Source organism: Ovis canadensis, chromosome 1, assembly GCF_042477335.2.
Source record: "Ovis canadensis isolate MfBH-ARS-UI-01 breed Bighorn chromosome 1, ARS-UI_OviCan_v2, whole genome shotgun sequence".
NCBI classification, from domain to species: Eukaryota; Metazoa; Chordata; class Mammalia; order Artiodactyla; family Bovidae; genus Ovis; species Ovis canadensis.
Genome location: NC_091245.1, coordinates 91,127,150 through 91,151,203, shown reverse-complemented (window position 1 = coordinate 91,151,203; position 24,054 = coordinate 91,127,150). Strand labels below are relative to the sequence as shown.

At 37.1% G+C, this 24,054-nt stretch overlaps 1 protein-coding gene across 5 annotated transcripts in view; it reads right to left on the bottom strand.

The window, feature by feature from the left end:
- LRIG2 (leucine rich repeats and immunoglobulin like domains 2) overlaps nucleotides 1-24,054 on the bottom strand; it is a 63,773-nt gene that overhangs the window by 12,778 nt on the left and 26,941 nt on the right. For all 5 annotated transcript variants that reach the window (XM_069601024.1, XM_069601031.1, XM_069601039.1 and 2 more), the window contains 12 exons: nucleotides 13,723-13,788; nucleotides 12,295-12,369; nucleotides 12,006-12,140; nucleotides 11,052-11,195; nucleotides 10,785-10,928; nucleotides 10,170-10,313; nucleotides 9,821-9,964; nucleotides 7,521-7,601; nucleotides 6,725-6,796; nucleotides 6,518-6,586; nucleotides 2,061-2,224; nucleotides 187-507 (listed from right to left, as the gene is read on the bottom strand). In XM_069601024.1, coding sequence (XP_069457125.1) covers nucleotides 187-507; nucleotides 2,061-2,224; nucleotides 6,518-6,586; nucleotides 6,725-6,796; nucleotides 7,521-7,601; nucleotides 9,821-9,964; nucleotides 10,170-10,313; nucleotides 10,785-10,928; nucleotides 11,052-11,195; nucleotides 12,006-12,140; nucleotides 12,295-12,369; nucleotides 13,723-13,788 — 1,559 coding nt within the window. The remainder of the gene's footprint in view (nucleotides 1-186; nucleotides 508-2,060; nucleotides 2,225-6,517; nucleotides 6,587-6,724; nucleotides 6,797-7,520; nucleotides 7,602-9,820; nucleotides 9,965-10,169; nucleotides 10,314-10,784; nucleotides 10,929-11,051; nucleotides 11,196-12,005; nucleotides 12,141-12,294; nucleotides 12,370-13,722; nucleotides 13,789-24,054) is intronic.

The following is a 24,054-nucleotide window of genomic DNA, read 5'->3' as shown; positions in this document are numbered from 1 at the left end:
ACTAATTAGGGACAGCAAGTGGGTAAATTAACAATCCAGCCTGTATACTACCATAATCCTAAAGACAAAAACAGTAAGGACCCTCACCCAGTGTCAGGTTTAATGTAATCTTCTTGGTCAAAAGTTCAAAAATTAAACATGAAAAATCCTTCTAACTATAAAACCATCAGGAGCATAATTTCTTACCATTCACAGTCAGTTTGGCTTTATGAGAATAGTTAGAACCGAAGTGATTAGTAATAATACACTGATATTTTCCTTCATCTGTGAAATTCACACTGAAAAGGTGTAGGACACTAGTATATTCCAGAGCTTCTCCAGCCTGCTGCTGATAACGAACAAAATTCTCAGTGTCAGCATCATACAAGACTTCACTGTCTTTGCGCCACAGAGCAGACATGGGTGAATCACTGCTGCTCACCGCAGCGCATGTCAGAGTCACATTCACGCCTCTCAGAGCAACTGTGGTTTCAGGATGAGTTCTTATCTGTGGCTTGAGCAAATCATCTAAGAGGAAAAAATACAGGGCAGGAGCCAAGTCACTTATTTATTTTTGCTTCTACAGATTCAATTAAAAAAAAAATAATATAAAACTGTATGTTCTGTTGACAAAATGTCATAACGTTGAAAGGGCCTACAGAACTAGAACCCAATTCCCTTATTTCAACATGAGGAAAATGACGCCCAGAAGGGTCAATGACTTGCTCTAAGATAGATAAATCAGCAGCTCAGCCTGGAATGGAACCCAGGTTTTCAAACTTCAGGGCTTAGTATTCTTCCCACCCTCCCTTACTGTCACTTATGCTTAGAATGCACTATCTTAAGTATTACCGGTTACTGGCAAAAGCAAAAACTTAAATTAGAATTTTAAAATAAGCTTTAATTCTATTACCCTTTGTATGTATGTATATGTATGTGTTTGTGTATATATAACATATAAAAATAGATATTCTATTAATAAAACATTCTATCTGAAAGTACTTTGTACATAACTTTCAACTAAAATAGTGAAAAATTTCAAATATGTCAAAAGTCCAACTGAAGACTGGCTTAGGACTGGCTAATAAACTATAGATTCATAAATAATAATATGTTATTGAATTGATTCAGAGAAGCAGGTATATGAATTTTTAACGAAATGTCTTTACTCAGTAACATTTCACTGTGTCATATATAGGGTATGTTTACATTTAAAACTAAGTAAAGTCAGAAGGGCATTCATGGCAATGTAGCTAGGCTCTTTAAAATTAGTAAAAACAAATTTAAAATTAGTAAAAACAAGTTAAGTATTTTATGTACCTTAACTTCCAAATGTCCTAAGCATTTAAGTAATCTGGCAATATACAGGTATCTAAATGCTAACAGCAACACAGATACACTGATCTAAAAGTTCCATTCTGTGAAAGTTAAGAATTACTTTAAAGGAAATGTAAGTGTAAAAGAAAAATCTCCAAAATGAGAATACAGATGTATACTTGAAATGGCGATTAAGCGTTAGAATTAAGATAACTCGTCTATGACAACTTGTCTATGTCCCCTCTTCTCCTCCAAAAAACTGCCGAACCTTGCTGTTTTGTCTTAAGAAAATGTATTAAAAGTAGAAAACAAATGAAATTGGTACATCCATACATTGTTGGTGACCACATAAAGTAGTGCTATCTGTTTGAAAACGCCTGGGAGCACTTTTTCAAGATCTACTAAATATAAAATCATACTTCTGAATGAACTCATGAACAAACAAACTCATACTTTTTGATGCAGGAATCTTACTAGTTATTTACTCTAAGGCTAACAATCCCCTAAAAAGAAAAGGCTTACATTCATAAAGATGCTATTATACTGTCATTATTTTAAATGATTAAGAATACACAGAGGGAAAAAGACTGCCTAAGTTATATTAAGTCAAAGAACACAAAATTTAAGCTACAATTACAATATTAGAGGAAAAAAGTAAAGAAATGGAAACAAGCTAGTGGGAAAGCATTCTACTTTACATTTTTTAAATTCTGTTGTTAAGACAGTAAGGAATAAGATACGAAATTTAAAACAAAAATACAAACCACAGACAAAATCTTTCAGATCCACATTCAGGATGCTTTGCCCTGCAAGCCATTCAGGGTGTGCACAGCTTACATTCACAGAATGTTGAAAGTTATTATCAACCAGCCACTGAAGCAACCACTTGGAATGGCAGTCACAGAGCAAACTGTTTGTGTTCAGAATCCTGTAGAAATAAAGAGGAAAATAACTGCTCTTTATTTTTCATTCCAAGTTTCTCCAGTATTAAAAGCTTACTACATATCTATTCAGATTTCTTGCCAAAAAAATGCCTAACCTGACTCTAACCATAAGAAAACAAATTCAAGCAGTCAACCTTGTTTCCTGAAATATGACAGTGTGATGAAAGACACTAACAGAAGGTGCTGGGGAATAAGGGTAAGGGATCTATTTTTAGTCTAAAGGAAACTAAAGAGTCATTACAGTCAAATGGAGAGTGAGATACTTCATTAAGAAAATATATCTACAAAGGACATTTTTTGGACACGGGAAATCTAAGTATCGACTGCATGTTAGATATTATTTTATCAATGTTAATTTCATTAGGTGTGATAATAGTATTGCGGTTATGCAAGAAAATAACCTTGCATAGGAAATACATGCTAAGATATTTTAGGAGTAAAATGTCATGATGTCTATGCTTACTTTCAACTGGTTAAGCAAAGTAATAGTATATATATGTATATGAGTGCGTGCGGAAAGAGGGAGAGGAATGGAGAGAAAGGGAAGGAAAAAGAAGGAAGGAGGGAGAGAGAAAAATATGTAACAAATTAGTTAAGAATTGATGAATGCAGGTAAATGGAATATGGATGTTCACTGTGCCTTCCTTTAAATTTCTGAGGTCTAAAAATTTTCCCAAAGAAATTTGGGGAAGAGCTTACTATATATATTAGAACAAAGAGACAACTTTGTTGTGGAGAGGGTGTAATTATTCTCAAATTATTTCATCAAGATTAAAAACATTTCAGCCCTGTGGCAACATGTACTACAACTTAAACTAAGAACCACTGAAAAATGGTTTGTGGTCATAATAGGCCTATAAAATACATTTGAAAAGTCAGCGTTTTCTTTTAATCACCCTTAAATGTCCCATCCCCTTGGAACCAGGGAAAGCAAGTGATTTTGACAATATTATAACCTGCTCTGTGTGCATCTCTAAAATCCTCAAGCAGTTTTATAGTTCGGTATAAAAATACCTAAGATCTGATTCCAAAGAAGTTTCAAACAGTCTTTAGGGGTACCCCAAAAGCCATATTTTATCAAGGGCAATTTTAAGTAAGCAGGCCAAAGACTACCTTCTGCATTTAAGAATTCTTATGCTATACACATTCATTCACAGAGAAATATCTGAGACTACTATATGCCAGGCACTGTTCTAGGCTGTGGCACCATCGCCCTCTCAAAGCTTGTATATTTAGACTCAAGCAATAAACAAACAAATGCAAAGTGGAGTTACAAAGTTAAGTCCTATCAAGGAAAAACAAAGCTGGGCAGAGACAGAAGGAAAGCAGCTACCACTTAAGAGACAGCAGCTACCAGTTTAGATAAAGCAGTCAGGGAAAGAGTTTTTGAAGAGATGGCATTTGGGCAAAGACCTAAAAGACTCAAGAAAGCAAATCACGTGATCTGGGGTCAGAGTGTCACAAATGGAGGAAACTGCACAAACACCTTGAGGCCAACGCTTCGGAAAAGCATCTACGAGGAAAAGCTCCAGGAAAAGAAAGGGGGCCGCTGACGCCAGAGCACAGAAAGTGAAGGGACAAGAATGGGAATAAGCTCCAAGAGCTGGGCAAGAAGGACCAGGCCATGCAAGTGCTTTATAAACTTAGGAAAGAACCTGAGTTGTTCTTTTCCTACATGTGCTGGAATACACTGGGAAGTTAAGAACAAAGGAATGATACGGTCTGATTTATGCTTTCTTAGGTATAATGTAAGCTGGCTCATGAGACCTGGACTCATAACCTAATTTCACTACTTACCTTAGACAAGATACTGAATGCCTCCAAAATCTGTTTCTTTTTCTGGAAAATGGGATTGAGAATGCCTACCTCAAAGATTGTTTTGAATAAAGCATTTAGCACAGTGCCTGGCCAGATACCACAGAATCCACATTAGCTCACTTCACTTCCACTTCCTTTGCGTCTTTCCACTTTTCACAAGCTAATGAACCCTGTCTCACCAATGGAGTACACCCTGTGTTCTCTCCACAAGTACATGGAGACATATACATCAAATACTAACAGTGGCTGTCTTTTCAGTACTGAGGATTCGGAGTCTTTCTCTCCCTTGGTTTAAATATCAAATTTTCTACCATGATTATATAACTTTAATGCAAAACAATTTTTAATTTATATTTGACTCTCCCATCTCCCCTCAATATTTTTGCAAAGCACTGGGAAGGATACAAAACAGTATCAAGAGATATTTTAATAAATGGTGATGTCAAATTCAGTATTATAAACATGACTTAAATTTAAGAGCAACTAAAGCTTATCAGTAAAAAAAAATCAGTATTAGAATTCCTGCATTAGCAGCCTATTGAAACCAACTCACAAAATTACCAAATGACTCTCTTAAGAATGAAACTACAGTTATTTGCTTTCACCTACTATATAAATAATATTTAAAACAGAGTTCTCTTTAGAATTAAAACTTTCTTGCTGGCCCTCAGATTATCACAACCGAAAACTGGTAATACTGATATACTGTTATGCAGTTAAGTTGTGCCTTTTCAAGTTCAAGTGGCCTTAAGAGAAATAACTTAAGGTATGTCAAGAGACCAAAAACAATAAAAAGGCACTTTAAAAATCTGGCAAAAAGTGACAAAAAATGATCTCTATATTTTAACTTTTGCTGTTATCTTAGTTATTCATCTCTTACTGTGTGCCAGGCTCTATGTGAAACATCTTCTCAAAAGCTTTCTAAAGCATTTGTGGGGGGAATCCTAACTATTCATGGCCTATTAGGCCCTACATGATCAGGGCAGCTTAACTCTCTGCCCTCATTTCCTACCACTTTCCCCCTCGCTCTTGTCTTCCAGCCATACCCAGTGTGTCTGCTATATTTCAAACACAAAAAGCAAGTTTCTACCTCTGGGTCTTTTCACCTGCTCTTCCCTGTGCCTAGAATGCCCCTCCCCCAGTATAAAATGCCTTGCCACTTCATCTCACTAAGGGCCTGGCTTTAAGGCTGTTATCTTTAGGAAAGCCTTCCCTTACTATTTCAAATAAAAACCCCTGTCACTCTGTACCACTTTTGACCCAGTTTTTTCTCCAGAACATTACCTGATGAGATATCATATGCCTACTTGTTCGCAATTTATTTCCCTTTAGAATTCACTGCAACATGCTGTGAGGACAGAGGCTTTGTCTTGTTCACTGCTGCATTTTTAGCATTTAGAACAGTATCCTACATAGCAAATGACAATAAATATTTCTCGAACAAACAAATTATCTCATTTTATCCTCACATAACCCTGAGGACAGTGCTATTCCCATTTTGAGAAGGGAAACTGAGTCTTAGGCTAAATACATAGCAATAAAGAATGGAACAAGAATCTAAACCTAGACAGTTTGAACTCACATACTTCCAGTGTATCGCAAACTATATGTGGACAAGGACCAATTATTTAAATTCTCAATCTGTTTTGACCAATACTTTTATAAAATTCAACAAAAGTGTCATAGTAATGTCAAACTGTTCTTAAAGTTTCTAAGACCGTGTGTTCTGAATTTCTGTCCTTATCGTGTCATGAATCCACTCTGAATTCACAGACCTCCCTTTGAGCAGCCTTCTGGCAAAGCAAGATAAGTTGATATACCTCACTGATTCTCACCAGTGGCTAAATATTCAAATCACCAGAGCTTAAAATTAATAGCAGTGCCCAACTAACCACCCTTCCCCTGGGAAATACCCCCCTAGGAAATAAGAATAATTTTTTTTTAATCATGAATAAAAAATGGTTAAAATGATATGTATTTTTCTATCATAACTATTCAATAGTTTCGGAACATTTTAGTAGTTTGAACAGATTACAGACATCCTCTCTGACCGTTAAAATGAAAGTGCTGTATCACCTCCAAAAAATTATGTAATATCTTAACTGTAAGCCACCCCAAGAGAACACATGTCTCCAATAGTCCAAAAAGGAAGAAAGGAATAAAGAAGGAACAGAAGGATAAACATCAGGCATGAGCAGTGGTGCTAAGGTCTCTTTTAACTATAAGCAGCAGCAGCATAGGAAAAGACATAGAAGGTCTTAGAGCCACACACTCTGGGCTTTTCAATGTTGAGTTATTTTTAAATTACATCCAACCACCAAAATAACTGAATGTTACCATTTTCTTTTTTCCTGCCTGAATTGTGTGCTTTGGGAAATATCTGGGTCATATTCATCACATGTACACAACAAGCATGGATAACTAGCTAATTAGTGACAAAAAATACTTAAGTTACTTACAATTCTTTCAAGCGAGTCTGGGAAAAAGCATTTTCTTGAATAGACATTATAGCATTGTTGTTCAAATCTCTGAAATGAAGAGAAATGAAACATTCCCAGTCACCATTTCTACAATTAAGTTATATAAACCCTTTAAATGGTCATGAAAACCTCTGCTAACAACAAAGATTATTTATATACTAGTCAAAATGAATGATAAATACTCACAGATGCTCAAGGGACTCAAGACCAATGAATGCTTTCTTTGTAACTGATTTAATCTGATTTCCTTGTAAGATTCTGAAATACAAACAAACCTTTCTAATAAAGCTCTCCACTAAACAAAATTAAGTTCATTAAAATAAACATTTACCTATAAAAAGTGAAAATAAGCTTAACATGCATTTTTAAGAAAGTTGTGAATCTTTATTATGAACCAAAGCAAAGCATAGAATAAAGGCATCTATTAACATGTTGGTGCTCAGTGAGGTACCTGTAAACAACTATCCTGACCACAGATAACGCTTGTGGTTTTCAATAATAAACTGGATTATATTCCCAGTTTCTCCCTTCTCAGCAAAAAGTCATTCAGTCAAAGAAATTCAGGCAAGTGTGAAGCCTTGGAGACATTCTTAATGGGAGATCTAAAATATCACTTGAGAGAATTCTCTTTTGCTAGTTAAATTACTCATAAATCTCACATGATTAAAAAGATCACTGGTTCAACTGTGGTTTCAGTGCATTTCTTTTACTTAAACTGAAATTTTAGTTCCACAAATAACTTCTCTTTAAGTGACCTTAGGAATGCTCTTTCAGAGAAAGTGCCCCACCACACACACAGAAAAAAAAAAGAGAGAGAAAGAAAAACAAACCAAAACACAAAAACATTAATAAACAACAAAGCTTCTTCCTTTAGTGGATGAGTCAGAAGGCTGACTTTCTAGCCATAAATAGATACAATCCAATCACATTTACAACTGATTCTTGACCTTTGTAAACATACATAAATGTGAAAACTACATACAATTTAGTGAGACTTGTGAGTCCAGCAAAGGCTTCACTAGCATCTTCTATGGCCCATGAAATTTCATTGTTTCTTAAGTTTCTACAAAAGTGTCAAGGATAGACAGGTTATTTTAGTCAGCATGACCATCACACCATCAGGCATCATCCTGACATAGCAATGCTAATTTTGACCCTTATATTAAAGGTTATTTATGATAAATATTCAATTCCTCTTTTTAAAGAATACTGAGATAAGCATGCAAGCGCTCAGTCTCATAAGCTAAGAATTAAAGCCAACCTTGATAAATACATTAAGCAACCTGCTAAGAGTATTAATCTTTCTAGTTAATAGCCTGTAACTGTGTTAGCATATTAGAAATTAATCAAGGACCTACAAAAAGCAGGAGGAATTCAAGATGCAAGGTGTATGGCTTACCAATCTGATTTCAGACTGATGGGATTTGGAGTGACCCGCACCTTCCCCTGAGACCTCAAACCTGACAAAAACTAATGTCAACAGAGAGCTTCACAGCTCAACAGCAATTAAACATGACCCCTGGGAAGAAACAATGATATACCCATGTGCTAGAGTGATCACTCTGCTCTCTTTAGAAGAAAAAATATGGGTCTTTAAAAAATCCATTCTTCCATTCTCAGAAGGTGCAACTGCACTGCATCCTGTCCTCATGGGGGAGATCCAGTTAAAGACATTTAGTCACTCTTGTTCCTTAAGTCATCTCAGAACAGAGCACAGAGCTTTCTGCTTTGTAAGACGTATGTAGAGTTATGTGAATAATAGTAAGGAGATAGACCACTCTTCCCATTTAGCTACGTCTTTACTTGAAGTGAAAGCTACAAAAGATCATCTTATTTTACCAAAGAACAAACAACTGATGGCTCAACTCTGCAGGACTCTGCACTCCTCCACAGAACTCACTCACCAAAGTGAGTGACAAGTATATCTACTCTGGCAAGAGCATTGATCCAAAGCCAGAATATTTCAGGTCTGTTCCTAATTCTGCCTTAACTATCTTTGTAGCATTAGTTATTACTGCTGCAATTACTTTCCTAAGCTTTAATACTAAAAGCAATAATCAGTGCTGTACTGAAAGAACCTGTCTGCCATCCCATGCACTGCCAAAAGGCTACAGCTGCTTCTAATATAAATTCCTAAAGAAATAAATTCCTGAGATTGCACTGATCTAATTTAACCTCTGATAATGTAGAAAAAAAAATCATTTTTAATTTTTCAAGGTCAAATCTAAAGGAGGACTATTTCATTAAGTTAAAAAAAAAATCACACACACACTTGTGCACCCATAGACATCTTCACAAAATCATCACACTTTGTCACTGATGGTTAGGTCCCAAAGTTCGGAACCTGCCTCTCTTCTAAGTCCATTTATCAACTAACCCTGATGACCAAAGAGTCCCCTATTCAGGAACCTAACAATCTACAAATTCTACTGATTATTCTTACTTTATTATGCTCTATGTTTGAGATTACTGTATCTCATTAAAATCTCTCTTCATTCAATTATATTCCATGATAAAGATAAAACATTCAACTTAGAGAACCACAGAGCTGATAATGCCTTTTGCAACTACCTAATCCTATGTCCATCCTTCACTGAACAAAAAGATAAAGAAAAAAAATAACACCCAGGAAAGGTTAAGTGATTCTGTTTGTCTGGCAGTAAAGTAAAAAATCACACGAGCTTCAGTATAAAAAAGACCTGGGTTCTAATCCTGGCCCAAACATTTACAAGGGATATGACTTTAAATAAATCATTTTAATCTCTCCAAACTTCAGTCCTCCAATATGGAAAAGAGCAATAATATCCTAATACTCTGAAAGCCCTTGACCCATATCAGATCATTAATAAATGTTAGTTTTTTCTGTCCAAAATCATGCAGCAAAGTGTTAACAGTAGCAGGTCTCCGGCCAGGGGTGTTCCCATAATACATCCTGCATTCTTCTGAACGAGAAGCGATAGTTCTGGAATACTACTATTATAGCGGAAGGTCAGAAGAGTAAGAAAATGTGCATTCTTGACACTAGCAACTGTGCATTATTCCACAGTAAGAGATGATCTGTTGTTTAGTTAACTCAGAATTCAAGTAAAGCTAAAATCACTAGAGATAAGTAAAATTTATGTATAGGGATAGAGATAAGCAAGACTGTCTTGCCCCATGGCACAGCAGAGAAGAACTGCAAAACATTAACATACATAAATTTGTAGATTCATTAGTTATTTTGCTTCACTGCTTTAAAAAAAAGTCAGCAAAAAAAAAACCCAAAAGGACAGATGTACTTACAGTGTTTGCAGATTGGAAAGAAACCTAAATACACCATCAGCAATGTGAGTGACTCTGTTGTCCCCTAAATTCAATCTCTCCAGTAAGCTCAGACCCACAAAGGCAGATTCATCCAGACGGGTCAACTGGTTATAGGACAAATCACTAAAAACAGGAAACATGGTAAACAGTAGAGAATTCACTCTCTTTCAGTTCAACTTTCATATTCTTACTCTACTTACATGATAAATTTAGGGCTTTCAAATTTCTAATAAAAAGGGATATTAGATTTCATTACTAGCCATGGGAATGACTTATTCAATCTGCTCTAGTCTCACAGCCCCCCACTGAAATCCCATCCCACACTCACAGTTCAGACAGTCTTTGGCAGAACTCCCACGCATCAGGGCTGATTCTTTCAACAGCATTCTGGCTCACATAGAGCTGTTGTAACATTCGCAAGCCGTACAACCAACCCTTGTTCACTTCTGTAAGGTTATTATGCTCCAGTTCTCTGCAGAATTAGAGAAAGAAAGGAGGAAATATGTTTCAAACAAGGCACTGCAATGGGAGATTCCAAAATCTTCATTAAGGCTTGAACAGAGAGCCATACACTTTTGCTCAACCCAAGTGAACAAATTCTTTTCATAAATATGTTACTTTAGATTTAGTGCAAGAAAGCGGTGAGACTGTTTAAAATGTATCTATAAAACAAACTCACCAAAAGATATAGTATACCTGGTTCTAGGTAAATTCTGATAATTTTCACCTACCAAACTATTAAAGGAATATAAACATTTTGGATGAAATGTTTGGAAAAATGATAACAAAAATACTGGTTAGATAACAAAGCTTAAAGTTTAACTGATTTCACATAAAAGCTAAAATACTTTGTTTTAATTAAAGTTACTATCCTAGCTGTTTAGCACTGAAAAGTCCAAGATTCCTTTCCTAACAATCTCCTATTCTAGTTCACAGTACTTACAATTCTTCCATGTTATCCAAGCCAAAAAAAGCTCCATCCTTAAGTTTGCTAATTCCATTCCGTTGCATTTTCAAAGATCTTAAGGAGTCAAGCCCTTGAAATGTGAGACCCTCCACAACTTTAATCCTGTTTCTTTTAAGTTCCCTTAAAAAAAAATTGTTTTACAGTCAGAAAACTGGTTTGCTGCTTTGCCGTAAAAATAATAAAAAGAAACAGACACTATAAGAAAAAATGATCTTCTTATAATCAATCTATTCAGTTACTCACAAGAACTGGAGGTGAGGTAGCTTGAAGATCTTGGGTGGAATCATGCTAATTCTGTTCCTGTTTAACTTCACCACTAATAAGGAACTTGACAAATTATCAAAGCAACCAGCCTCCAAGACGGTTATCCTATTATTACTCAAATTCCTAAAATGAACAAGGTAAGGACAAAAAAAATTTAATGAAACTAAATCAGCATTCTACCAAAAGGGAGCTGCCCCAAGTCTATGACTGAGTGCCAGTTCTACCACTTAGCAACTGCAAACAACTTTACAAATCATGTAACTGCTTTGTGCTTCTTCAACACAAAACAAGGGTAATACCTACTTCATTTGGGCTGAAACAGTGTGAACATGTTTTGTAAACTGTAAAACACTGCTGCTACTGCTGAGTTGCTTCAGTCGTATCCGACTCTGTGCAACCCCATAGACAGCAGCCCAGCAGGCTCCCCCATCCCTGGGATTCTCCAGGCAAGAACACTGGAGTGGGTTGCCACTTCCTTCTCCAATGTATGAAAGTGAAAAGTGAAAGTAAAGTCGCTCAGTCATGTCCGACCCTTAGCAACCCCATGGACTGCAGCTCACCAGGCTCCTCCGTCCATGGGATTTTCCAGGCAAGAGTACTGGAGTGGGGTGCCATTGCCTTCTCCATACATACTAATTATCATCATTACCACACAGAGTAAGCTGCTATTTAACAGACCACTACCATTTATCTTTTACAAAACTGTTAGCAAAACACAATCCACAATTAAATCTCAAAACTTGCCCTGGATACTTAATATTTTCTGTAAATAGGGTACTCTTTCTTCAAGGGCAGGGAAAAAAACCAAAAAATCTAACCTAGGTTTGTTTCACACAAGCAAAATCACAATAAACAACAGACATTATCTGGGTATCAATGAATAATAAACATGCACTTCAAAGTAAATCTAGTTTAAACTCTTATTTTACTTACAGATATTTAAGCTGCATTCGAGGAAATGAAGATGTCTTGATTTCTGATATTAGATTTGAGCTGAGATCTAAAGTCTCGAGAGCAGGGTAAAACTGGAACACTTCTGCATTTATTTCTGGGATTATATTATGAACTCTACAAAACAAAGATTACATTGAAGCTATTGCCAGGGATCCACCCTAGAGCACAAAAATAACTACGGTTAACAACAAGGGTCCCTAAAACAAAAATAGAAAAACTGTGTACTATTCACAATTTAACTAAAAGACCTGACATCTTATTTACTTACAATGAGAGGAGAGTAATATTAGAAGTTGGTTCTCCAAAATACGGGATTTCTGTTAGTTCATTATAATTCATTTTCCTGGATAGGAGGAAAAATAGATTTAAAAATTTAGTGAGGGAAATGTTACCTCTCGAGTTCTAGTTTCTAGCTAATACATATTCTTTAGAATAGATGCCACATTTGGAAAAAAGCCTATGACTGAGAATGAGTCAGACTAAATGTATTCTACTGAGAAACTAGAAATTTTAATTAACAAGTTTTCCTAGTATAGAACTATAATTTGATACCAACATTTGAAAGGTTAGGAAATATTTTGCAACACTATATATTTTTAATTCCCAGCAAGGTTCTTTCAAGAGTTATATTAGTTATTAAATACAGTTTTAAAATAAACACACACAAATTTTTTTTTAAGTTACTCAAAGTTAGAGAAAGCTGTTTGAGACCACAGACCTAACAGATTATCTCAGTTGTTTTAGTGCAAATCTAATGCAATCACATTTCACCAACCTGGTTTTCAACCTAGAATACAGCAACCTCAACATCTAGAATACAGAAAAGAAGCCAGGAGTAAAATGCCTCCTATCAACCAAATGAAGTAACGAAGTCCATGCAATATATAATAAAGCTCATGTACTTCCCACTGAGCATTTTCCTTTCCTCAGGGCCTATTCTTTCAGCTAATAAGCTTGTTAATTGTTCATTCAGTCCACAGCAGATTAGAGGTGGTCAATTTGAGGCAGGGAAGAAGAGAATGCAGAAACAATGAGAGCACGAAGTATCCTTTGACACAAAGATATTCAAAAGAAAAACTCATCTGATTCTGGGGTGTTTAGCTGTGCCTCTAAGAATATCACAACGCAATAACTACATTAATAATATTTTAGAAATCCTCTCCAAAAACTACGTAATAATACATTTCAGTACTAAAGGGAAAATGTCAGTGAAGTAGAATATTGAATTACATTAAACAACACACTTCAAATGATACCAAAAATACTGTATTTCATTTAAATTTACTTCAGACATGACACTTCCACCTCAGACAAGTCAAAAGGTAAAAATTAAATAAATTTACACGACAGAGTTTTAAGGCTAAAACTCTGGTAAAAAAATATATATCTACACACACACACACCACTCTAAAGAGGGGAAAAATCTTACTTTAGGGCCCTTGGAAGTAGAATAGTATTTCTATGCAGTTTACAACTTGAAATCATCAACTCAATGGCATAATACCCAAAGAGTTCGTGATAGTAACAAAGCTAAACATAAGTTTAGGTTTTTAAACATATTTTAATCTAAAGTTTTCTTTCCTTCAAATTTTTTTTTTCTTCTTTGACATTTTTGGACTGAATATTCTGCAATTCCCAATTCAACAAATCACCTCAAAGAATTTAATGTAAATTTAAGTAAATAAAAATAACTTACACTTCTTGTAATGTCTGAGACTCTAAGCTGATGTTCCAGTTAGACAACCGATTATGACTCAAATCCCTAAATGGGGGACAAAAGACCATTCTTAGGTTAATGTTGGAAAGCACGCTTAAAGGAAAGAAAAAACAATGAAACTAAAACAGGAATCTAAAAGCACTATCAAACATGAATCTGAGCAGCATAGATAAAAAAATGTTTACAAAGGATGAATAAAAATTCACCTAGATTTCAAAATAGCTTTTTCAGTTTTCTTGAGGGCTTTCTAATTTTTGTTTTTACTCACTAGGAAATACATTCCTGTGGTTCAGTAATCAAGAAGTTATAAAAGGATGTACAGTAAAAAGTCTCCCACACTTTTCTCCAGCCATTCAACTTTCCTCCCCAACATCAACAAGTGAATTTAACACCATTTCTTTTATAGCCTGTCAGATATGCCAGAAAAAATTTATACAAATGGTGGAATAATTTACACATTATTTTGCCTCTTGCTTTTTTCACTTAACAATACATCTTGTAGATCATTTCAGTGATACGGTTTCTTCATCCCTTCCAGTGATTATATTATAGCTTTTTATTATAACGCACTATATTCTACATACTTTTGAAAGAAATACACATTTTAAAGTAATAAAAATATGCACTTCTAAAGTAGTATAAATGTCACATATGTATTACACTTTAACTATAGATAAACTTGAAGATGGACTGGATTTCACTAGTCAAGACAGCGAGTTTCTATTTTTTAGAATTGAGGGTGACCACATCCCTGATAGAGATGCAGTCCTCCTTAAAAAATTTTTTAAAAAGGGAATCTAGCTTCAGAGAAGGGAAATTCATCTCACTCCAAGTTACCTTAATGGTGATGATAGTAGTGGCAGCAACAGCTAACATTTATAAAGTGCCACGCATTCTTCTATGCAGTTTATATGTATTAACTGTCTAAATCCATACAACCACCTTTTGAGGTAAATACTTTTACAATCCTCACTTTCCCAACACAGACACAGATGGAAAAATTAATAATGTGGCAATCCAAGGTCACACAGCTAATAAGCGAGGAAGCTGTAATCTTGAAATTCCATCTCACTTCTTGTATTCTTGAAATTCCATCTCACTTCAATCAGATACAGCAGAGATTTCACTGATATTTAGTCATGAGTCTAAATATTTAAATAGGCTTAAAAATTCACCTTGATGCTTTCTGGCATCTTTTCAAGGCTGAGATGGAATCCAGCCCACACAAGCTGTCTGCCCAAGAGATGTATTATACACTACAATATGGTTAGCAGTGGGGCACACTAGAGACACAGTACAGATCACTTTATCTCACTGCGCCACCATGGGCCGCTGACAGATGCATGCAGTTTGAACGATGTCTCTATCACAGCAGAACAATTTGTTCTCAGCTAGATTCCTGTCTGTGCATCTGTAAAACCTAGCCACTTTCATGTAAGAGCCTAATTTACACCATAATGTAATTAGGGCTAGATCCAACCATCACTTTTTCACATAGTTTTAAAGCCTTTTCCATACAGTTCTAAAATCTATATTCTAAGATATGTGGCACCAGATATCAGCTCAAAGACACTCATGAATGGAGGGATGTGCTGGAAAATGTCAAGAAATAAAAATATGAATTCACTCCACATAAAAATCTTATATGCACTTTCTTTTATTTAATTTTGATTGGAGAGTAATTATGTCACAATATTGTGATGGTTTTCGCCATGCATCAGCCATAGGTATACACGTGCCCCCCACCCTGATCCCCTCTTCCGCCTCTCTCCCCACCCCCTCCCTCTGGGCTGTCCTAGAGCGCTGGCTTTGGGTTCCCTGCTTCACATCAAACTTGCCCTGGTCATCTATGTTATATATGATAATACACACGTTTCAATGCTATCGTCTCAAATCATCCCATCCCAGCCTTCTCCCACAGGGCCTGTTCTTTACATCTGTGTGTCTCTTGCTGCCCTTATGCAGACACTTTCATCCAATTCACACGTGTTACTGAACAATAAACACAGCATTTCATATTTATACAAGCGAAAAGATATTTATTTACTGTGGTGCTTCAACTGAAGGAGAAATTCAACTGTTCTAATTTAAGTTAGATACTCCATATTCTGCTTCAAGGTGGCTGGTCTGGCAAACAGAGAGCTAACATCATCTGTATAGTAGGATACCATAGTATGATTTAATTCTATATCTCATGCTTTCTGGAAATTAGGGTTTTTTTCCTTTTACAGATTAAGGGCTTTCATTTTATTCAGTGCCTCTAATGCCTTTCCAAACCCTAATCTCCTTGACAGTATAACTTTTGGCTGTACGATCCCCTACAGTTCTCTCATGGATGTCAATGATGACCAGACAATCAGTTTTAAAGAAAACCATTATTAAAGAAATCTAAAGCAATCAAATGAAACTCAACTTATATATAGAATAAACCACTATGTATTCAGTATCAGTGAAAACTGTCCAGTGTCTTGACTGGAGTAAAGAATAATTTTCTCTGTATGTTTGAAGAACCTCTAAGGATTTTCAGTGGAACGCAGAAGATACCTGAAAAACTCTGGAGCCTCTCTACAGACTAATGCTGTCTTAAGAATATATGCCTCACAGAACCCCATATAATGAGGCTCTCTGGACTTTTCTGCCACAAATCCACATAGTACAGATTAAAAAATAGAGCAAACCAAAATCCGCTCCCCAAGTAGCAGTATTATATAAAGCAACTAGTATAAATCATACATTGCTACTGCTAAGTCACGTCAGTCGTGTCCAACTCTGTGCGACCCCATAGACAGCAGCCCAACAGGCTCCCCCATCCCTGGGATTCTCCAGGCAAGAACACTGGAGTGCGTTGCCATTTCCCTCTCCAATGCATGAAAGGGAAAAGTGACAGTGAAGTCGCTCAGTCGTCTCCGCCTCTTAGCGACCCCATGGACTGTAGCCCACCAGGCTCCTCCGTCCATGGGATTCTCCAGGCAAGAGTACTGGAGTGGGGTGCCATAAATCATATAAATCAAAGAGCTGCTCTATCAAACTATCAGGTGTGTAACTATAATTATACGGATTGATCTGATCATCAGATATTTATGCAATAAGCATTTACCGAACCATATGCCAGGTACTGTGCAAGTGCTAAGGTTACAACCACTGTCAACTTCAGTTATCTTTTTGTCTTTTTCAAAAGCAGCATTTATAGTACTCTGTGGAGTCACTTCACAAGAGTAAACACGAATTCAACATCAACTCAACTACTACCCTTCATGGAAAAGGTGTAAATTAATTTTTTTATATCTTAGTTTCACTCTGGCATTTAATGTTACATGGGCGTGTGAAGGGGCTTCCCAGGTGGCAATAGTGGCAAAGAACCTGCCTGCCAATGAGACATAAGTAGATGTAGGTTTGATCCCTGAGTTGGGACGATCCCCTGGAGGAGAACGTGGTAACCCACTCCAGTATTAATGTGGTAACCATTCTCCAGCCTGGAGAATCCCATGGACAAAGGAGCCTAGTGGGCTATATAGTCTATGGCGTTGCAAAGGGTCGGACATGAGTGAAGCAACTTAGCACACCCACAGGCATACGGAGGTGTGTATGCATGCACGCACACGTACATACACATACACACACACACACACACACACACACTTGCTCTCCATAAGCTTGCCTTTTTTTTTTAAAAAAAAGTACTCCAAAAAGTCCAAAGAAGACAAATTTGAAGACTTCAAATATCAGATATAAAACCCTTGAGATTAACAATCTGAGTAACTTTGAAAATTAAGGTCTCACACTGTCCTTGCCAATGGCCAGTCATTAATTTCGTTCAGTTCAGTAAACACTAGCTTGTTTCTCAAGTGAAAGTCCTAAAATGGAGAACTGTCTTTCCAAGATTCGCCCCTTGAAGCATCCTTAAAATACACTTAAATAGGTGAAGCAATTTAATGCCTCATAAACATGACCTAAAGAGTCTAGCTTTCTAACAGTCAATAATCTTTATTTTTTAACAGCACTAATATCTGAATATTTACTGATATGATATTTGGAGAAAAAAGACCTGAGCAAAGGCCTTAGCTCAGTGTGACACTCAGCTCTCACTCATGCTAATCTACTGGGATGCAGCTGTAATAAAAGATGAATTATTTAAGTTCTTGATATCATGTGGAGCCAGAGGTGCCATTAACGCAGCCATTTAGCATCATCAGGGTGTAAATAATTTATAGGATGTGCAGGGCGATCACAGCAGTTTGAGGAGAATCAAGTCCTGCAAGCTAATTGCAAAGAAGTCCTGGAGCACTGGAGACACTGGAGTTTTCTTCTGTCCAGTCATATATATACAGTTTTGAGCCATCATCAATATCTTTTGTTTTTCAGAATATGTAGCACTAATAGTTCTGAACTGTGAACTTCAACAATAACAAAATTTCTGATAAAGGGGCTCTTTGCAAAAGTTATAAGATAGTAACAGTATATATTAAGCCCAATAGTTTGGGTATGACAATGCTTTATGTATTTATTCAGTATAATTCACTCTTTTTTTCTGTACATGGAAATCCCTGTTTTGCTAATTAGAGTGTATCCAGCATAATTTACTTTTAAAAATAATACTCAGGATTATCATTTTGGTAAATTATAGCACTATGATTTAACAGGCTGATGTTCAATCAGCCTTAAGGGCTCTTGGAGCACACTAAAGACAAAGACTCCTAAACAGCTCGAAATGCTGTCTGCTTATAGGTTCACTTTTCCTTTACCACTAACGGCTGTACACAAAAGCTATCCCTTCTTGGAATTGTCAGTCTTCCTGTCTCTAACAGTACTACTTGCCTTTTTTTCTAATTTGTTGCTTCTTATCAACTATCATAGGCTAGAAAACCCAGTGCCTGTTAGAACTGTCCGAAATAGGAGTAAATGAGATAGATGTGTGTGAAAGTATGACAAGCTCCTTTACAAATAAGTGCTTCCTGGAAGCATTTTTGCTTTTTTGGTTGAACTGTCAATCCTAAATGAAATCAACCTTGAATATTCGTTGGAAGGATTGATGCTGAAGCTCCAATACTTTGGCCACCTGATGCGAAGAGCGATTCATTCGAAAAGACCCTGATGCTGGGAAAGACTGAAGACAGGAGAAGAGGATGACAGAAGAGATGGTTGGATGGCATCATCACTGATTCAATGGACATGAACTCTGGTGAACTCTGGGAGATGGTGAGGGACAGGGAGGCCTAGGGTGCTGCAGTTCATGGGGTAGCAAAGAGACGGACACAACTTAGCAACCAGACAACAAAAGGCATGGCTGGAGATATTGGGCAAACATCTTTTAGTATAAATAAGACTGTATTATGGCATGAAACATAATGCTACTCCAAATTAAAGTTTCTATCCTTCATTTGCATTACTTATTTGCAATACATTGTGTAACACTTTTTATATGAATACAAAAAGTTGAAGGTGGTAGGAAAATGGGAGCATTAACTTCAAGAATAAGAGGCGTATCTTTTCTTCCATTATCTTTCTCAGGGATCTTAATGACTGAAAATACTGCTTCATTGTGGGGACCAAACAACAAAACAAAAAATAAAAATTCTACAGTTACATTTAAGAATAGAGTTTCTGCATGCCCAGACTTTGTACCTGGGGCAACTCATTTAACCTCTCTAAACTTGAGTCTTATCTACCATTAAATAAGGATACTATTAATAGTAACAACCTCAGTAGATGGCTCAGATGATTAAATGAATACAGATAAAATGTTTAGAATACAGGTCAGTGTGTAAACAGTAGCTAATTACATAATTGCTGTTCAGTCACTCAGTTGTATCCGATTCTTTGTGACCCCGTGAACTGCAGCATGCCAGGCTTCCCCGTCTATCACTATCTCCTGGAGCTTGCTCAAACTCATGTCCATTGAGTTGATAATGCCATCCAACCATCTCGACTTCTGTCGTCCCCTTCTCCTCCCGCCTTCAGTCTTTCCCAGCACAAGGGTTTTTTCAAGTGAGTTAGCTCTGTGCATCAGGTGGCCAAAGTATTGGAGCTTCAGCTTCAGCATCAATCCTTCTAATGACTATTCAGGGTTGATTTCCTTTAGGATTGACTGGTATGACTTCCTAGCTGTCCAAGAGACTCCCAAGAGTTTTCCCCAGCACTACAGTTCAAAAGTATCAATTCTTCAGCACTCAGCCTTCATTATGGTCCAACGCTCACATCCATACATGACTATTGGAACAACCACAGCTTTGACTGTATGGATCTTTGTAGGCAAAGTAATGTCTCTGCTTTTTAACATGCTATCTAGGTTTGTCATAGCTTTTCTTTCAAGGAGCAAGTGTCTTTTACTTTCAGCTGTAGTGAAATCACAATCTGCAGTGATTTTGGAGCCCAAGAAAACTAGATTTGAAATAGAATGATGGTTCAACACTATCACCTCTTCTAAGTTTTTTTTTTTTTTCCTATACAAAGGCATAATCCACTTCCCAAGGTAAAATCTTTTTTTTTTGGTCATGCCACAGAATGTGGGATCTTATTTCCCATCCCAGGCATAGAACCCTCTGCATTGGAAGCACAGAGTCTTAACCATTAGATCACCAAGGAAGTCTTGGGAAATTTTTAATTAACTGGAACTACTCCCCTAAATTAGTTTATTAAAGTTAATAAACTATATATTGCTTCTGAATTCCAATTTCATGAGAAAAATGCAACTGATAAGGCAGTCCACCAAAGATTTGGTCAAATTATTGAGGTAAAAACCTACATCACAAGGGCTTCCCGGGTGGCTCAGTGGTAAAGAATCCACCTGCCAATGCAGGAAATGTGGGTTTGAGCCTTGGGTGGGGAAGATTCCCTGGAGGAGGAAATGGCAACCCATTCCAGTATTCTTGCCTGAAAAATTCCATAGACAGAGGAACCTGACAGGCTAAAAAGTCCATGGGATTTCAGAGAGTCAGACATGACTGAGCAAGAAACCTATATCACAAGGTTTTAGAATAACCCAGTAGTACTTCGAAGAATCCATTCTACATATACAGCCATATAATTACTAAGAGATACCTACCAGTAACGCTGAAGAAGCTGAAGCTGAACAGTTCTATGAACACCTACAAGATCTTCTAGAACTAACACCCAAAAAAGATGTCCTTTTCATTATAGGGGACTGGAATGCAAAAGTAGGAAGTCAAGAAACACCTGGAGTAACAGGCAAATTTGGCCTTGGAGTACAGAATGAAGCAGGGCAAAGACTGATAGAGTTTTGCCAAGAAAATGCACTGGTCATAGCAAACACCGTCTTCCAACAACACAAGAGAAGACTCTACACATGGACATCACCAGATGGTCAACACTGAAATCAGATTGATATATTATTTGCAGCCAAAGATGGAGAAGCTCTATACAGTCAGCAGAACCAAGACCAGGAGCTGATTGTGGCTCAGATCATGACTCCTTATTGTCAAATTCAGACTGAAATTGAAGAACGTGGGGAAAACCACCAGACCATTCAGGTATGACCTAAGTCAAATCCCTTATGACCATACAGTGGAATTGAGAAATAGATTTAAGGGACTAGATCTGATAGATAGAGTGCCTGATGAACTGTGGATGGAGGTTCATGACATTGTACAAGAGACAGGGATCAAGACCATCCCCAAGAAAAAGAAATGCAGAAAAGTAAAATGGCTGTCTGAGGAGTCCTTACAAATAGCTGTGAAAACAAGGGACGAGAAAGAGAAAAGGAAAGAAATATCCATTTGAATGCAGAGTTCCAAACAATAGCAAGGAGAGATAAGAAAGCCTTCCTCATCGATCAGTGCAAAGACATAGAGGAAAACAACAGAATGGGGAAGACTAGAGAGCTCTTCAAGAAAATTAGAGATACCAAGGGAACATTTCATGCAAAGATGGGCTCAATAAAGGACAGAAATGATAGGGACCTAACAGAAGCAGAAGATATTAAGAAGAGGTGGCAAGAATACACAGAAGAACTGTACAAAAAAGATCTTCATGACCCAGATAATCACGATGGTGTGATCACTCACCTAGAGCCAGACATCCTGGAATGTGAAGTCAAGTGGGCCTTAGGAAGCATCACTATGAACAAAGCTAGTGGAGGTGATGGAATACCAGTTGAGCTATTTCAAATCCTGGAAGATGATGCTGTGAAAGTGCTGCACTCAATATGCCAGCAAATTTGCAAAATGCAGCAAATATCCACAGGACTGGAAAAGGTCAGTTTTCATCCCAATCCCAAAGAAAGGCAATGCCAAAGAATGCTCAAACTACCACACAACTGCACTCATCTCACACGCTAGCAAAGTAATGCTTAAAACTCTCCAAGCCAGGCTTCAATAGTACTTGAACCGTGAACTTCCAGATGTTCAAGCTGGTTTTAGAAAAGACAAGGGAACCAGAGATCAAATTGCCAACATCCACTGGATTATGGAAAAAGCAAGAGTTCCAGAAAAACATCTGTTTCTGCTTTACTGACTATGCCAAAGCCTTTGACTGTGTGGATCACAATAAACTGTGGAAAATTCTGAAAGAGATGGGAATACCAGACCACCTGACCTGCCTCTTGAGAAACCTGTGTGCAGGTCAGGAAGCAACAGTTAGAACTGGACATGGAACAGACTGGTTCCAAATAGGAAAAGGTGTATGTCAAGGCTGTATATTGTCACCCTGCTTATTTAACTTCTATGCAGAGTACATCATGAGAAACGCTAGGCTGAAGGAAGCACAAGCTGGAATCAAGACTGCCGGGAGAAATATCAATAACCTCAGATATGTAGATGACACCACCCTTATGGCAGAAAGTGAAGAAGAACTAAAGAGCCTCTTGATCAAAGTGAAAGAAGAGAGAGAAAAAGTTGGCTTAAATCTCAACATTCAGAAAACGAAGATCATGGCATCCGGTCCCATCACTTCATGGCAAATAGATGGGGAAACAGTGGCTGACTTTATTTTTGGGGGCTCCAAAATCACTGCAGATGGTGATTGCAGCCATGAAATTAAAAGATGCTTACTTCTTGGAAGGAAAGTTATGATCAACCTAGACAGCATATTGAAAAGCAGAGACATTACTTTGTCCACAAAGGTCTGTCTAGTCAAGGCTATGGTGTTTCCAGTAGTCATGTATGGATGTGAGAGTTAGACTATAAAGAAAGCTGAGCGCTGAAGAATTGATGCTTTTGAACCGTGGCGTTGGAGAAGACTCTTGAGAGTCCCTTGGACTGCAAGGAGATCCAACCTGTCCATCCTAAAGGAGATCAGCCCTGGGTGTTCATTGGAAGGAATGATGTTGAAGCTGAAACTCCAATACTTTGGCCACCTGATGCAAAGAGCTAACTCATTTGAATAAGACCCTGATGCTGGGAAAGATTGAGGGCAGGAGGAGAAGGGGACGACAGAGGATAAGATGTTTGGATAGCATCACCGACTCAATGGACATGGGTTTGGGTGAACTCCGGGAGTTCGTGATGGACAGGGAGGCCTGGCGTGCTGCAGCTCATGGGGTCACAAAGAGTCGGACACAACTGAACAACTGAACTGAACTGCACCAGGAAGTTACTATAATAGCAAAACCATAAAATAAAAAGAAATCTAAATGTCCATTAAAACATGATCAATTAAATAACTTATGAAAGTTCCATACAATGGAAATCTCTGCAGCCAGTAAAAAGAACAGCATCAGGAATACAGTCAATAATATTGTAATAACTTTATAGAGACAGATGGTTATCATGACACCAGACTTATCATGGTGATCACTTCATAATGTACACAAGTGTCATATCATTATGTAGCACACCTGAAATGAACATAATACTGTATATATCAACTGCATATTTTAATTTTAAAAACAAAAGAATAAGAGATATTTATACATAGTACATAGAACACCATTGGGGAGGGTTGCTTAAAGCAAAGGGAGGACCTCCAGGAAGGTTCCACCAGGGGGCACCTCCTAGGACTGCTGCTGCCAATGCCTCCGTCCCTGAGGCAGGCCACTGCTAACCCATGCCTCCACAGGAGATCTTCCAACACCAGCAGGAGGAGAGGAGTGCACATCCTCCTACTCCGCCACCTTGAAGTCATGCCCCATGAAACCATTAGAGATATTGGCCCCTTGTGTTCAATGTGGCATTATCTAAAACAGCCAAGATGTGGAAACTAAGTGCTCACTGATGAATGGATAAAGGAAATATAAGAATATATGTATATGTATGTGAATATATATATACACACATGTATCTGTATTTATATATTTATATATAATTATATATTATATATATAATATATATTTATATATCTGTATTATAAACATACATA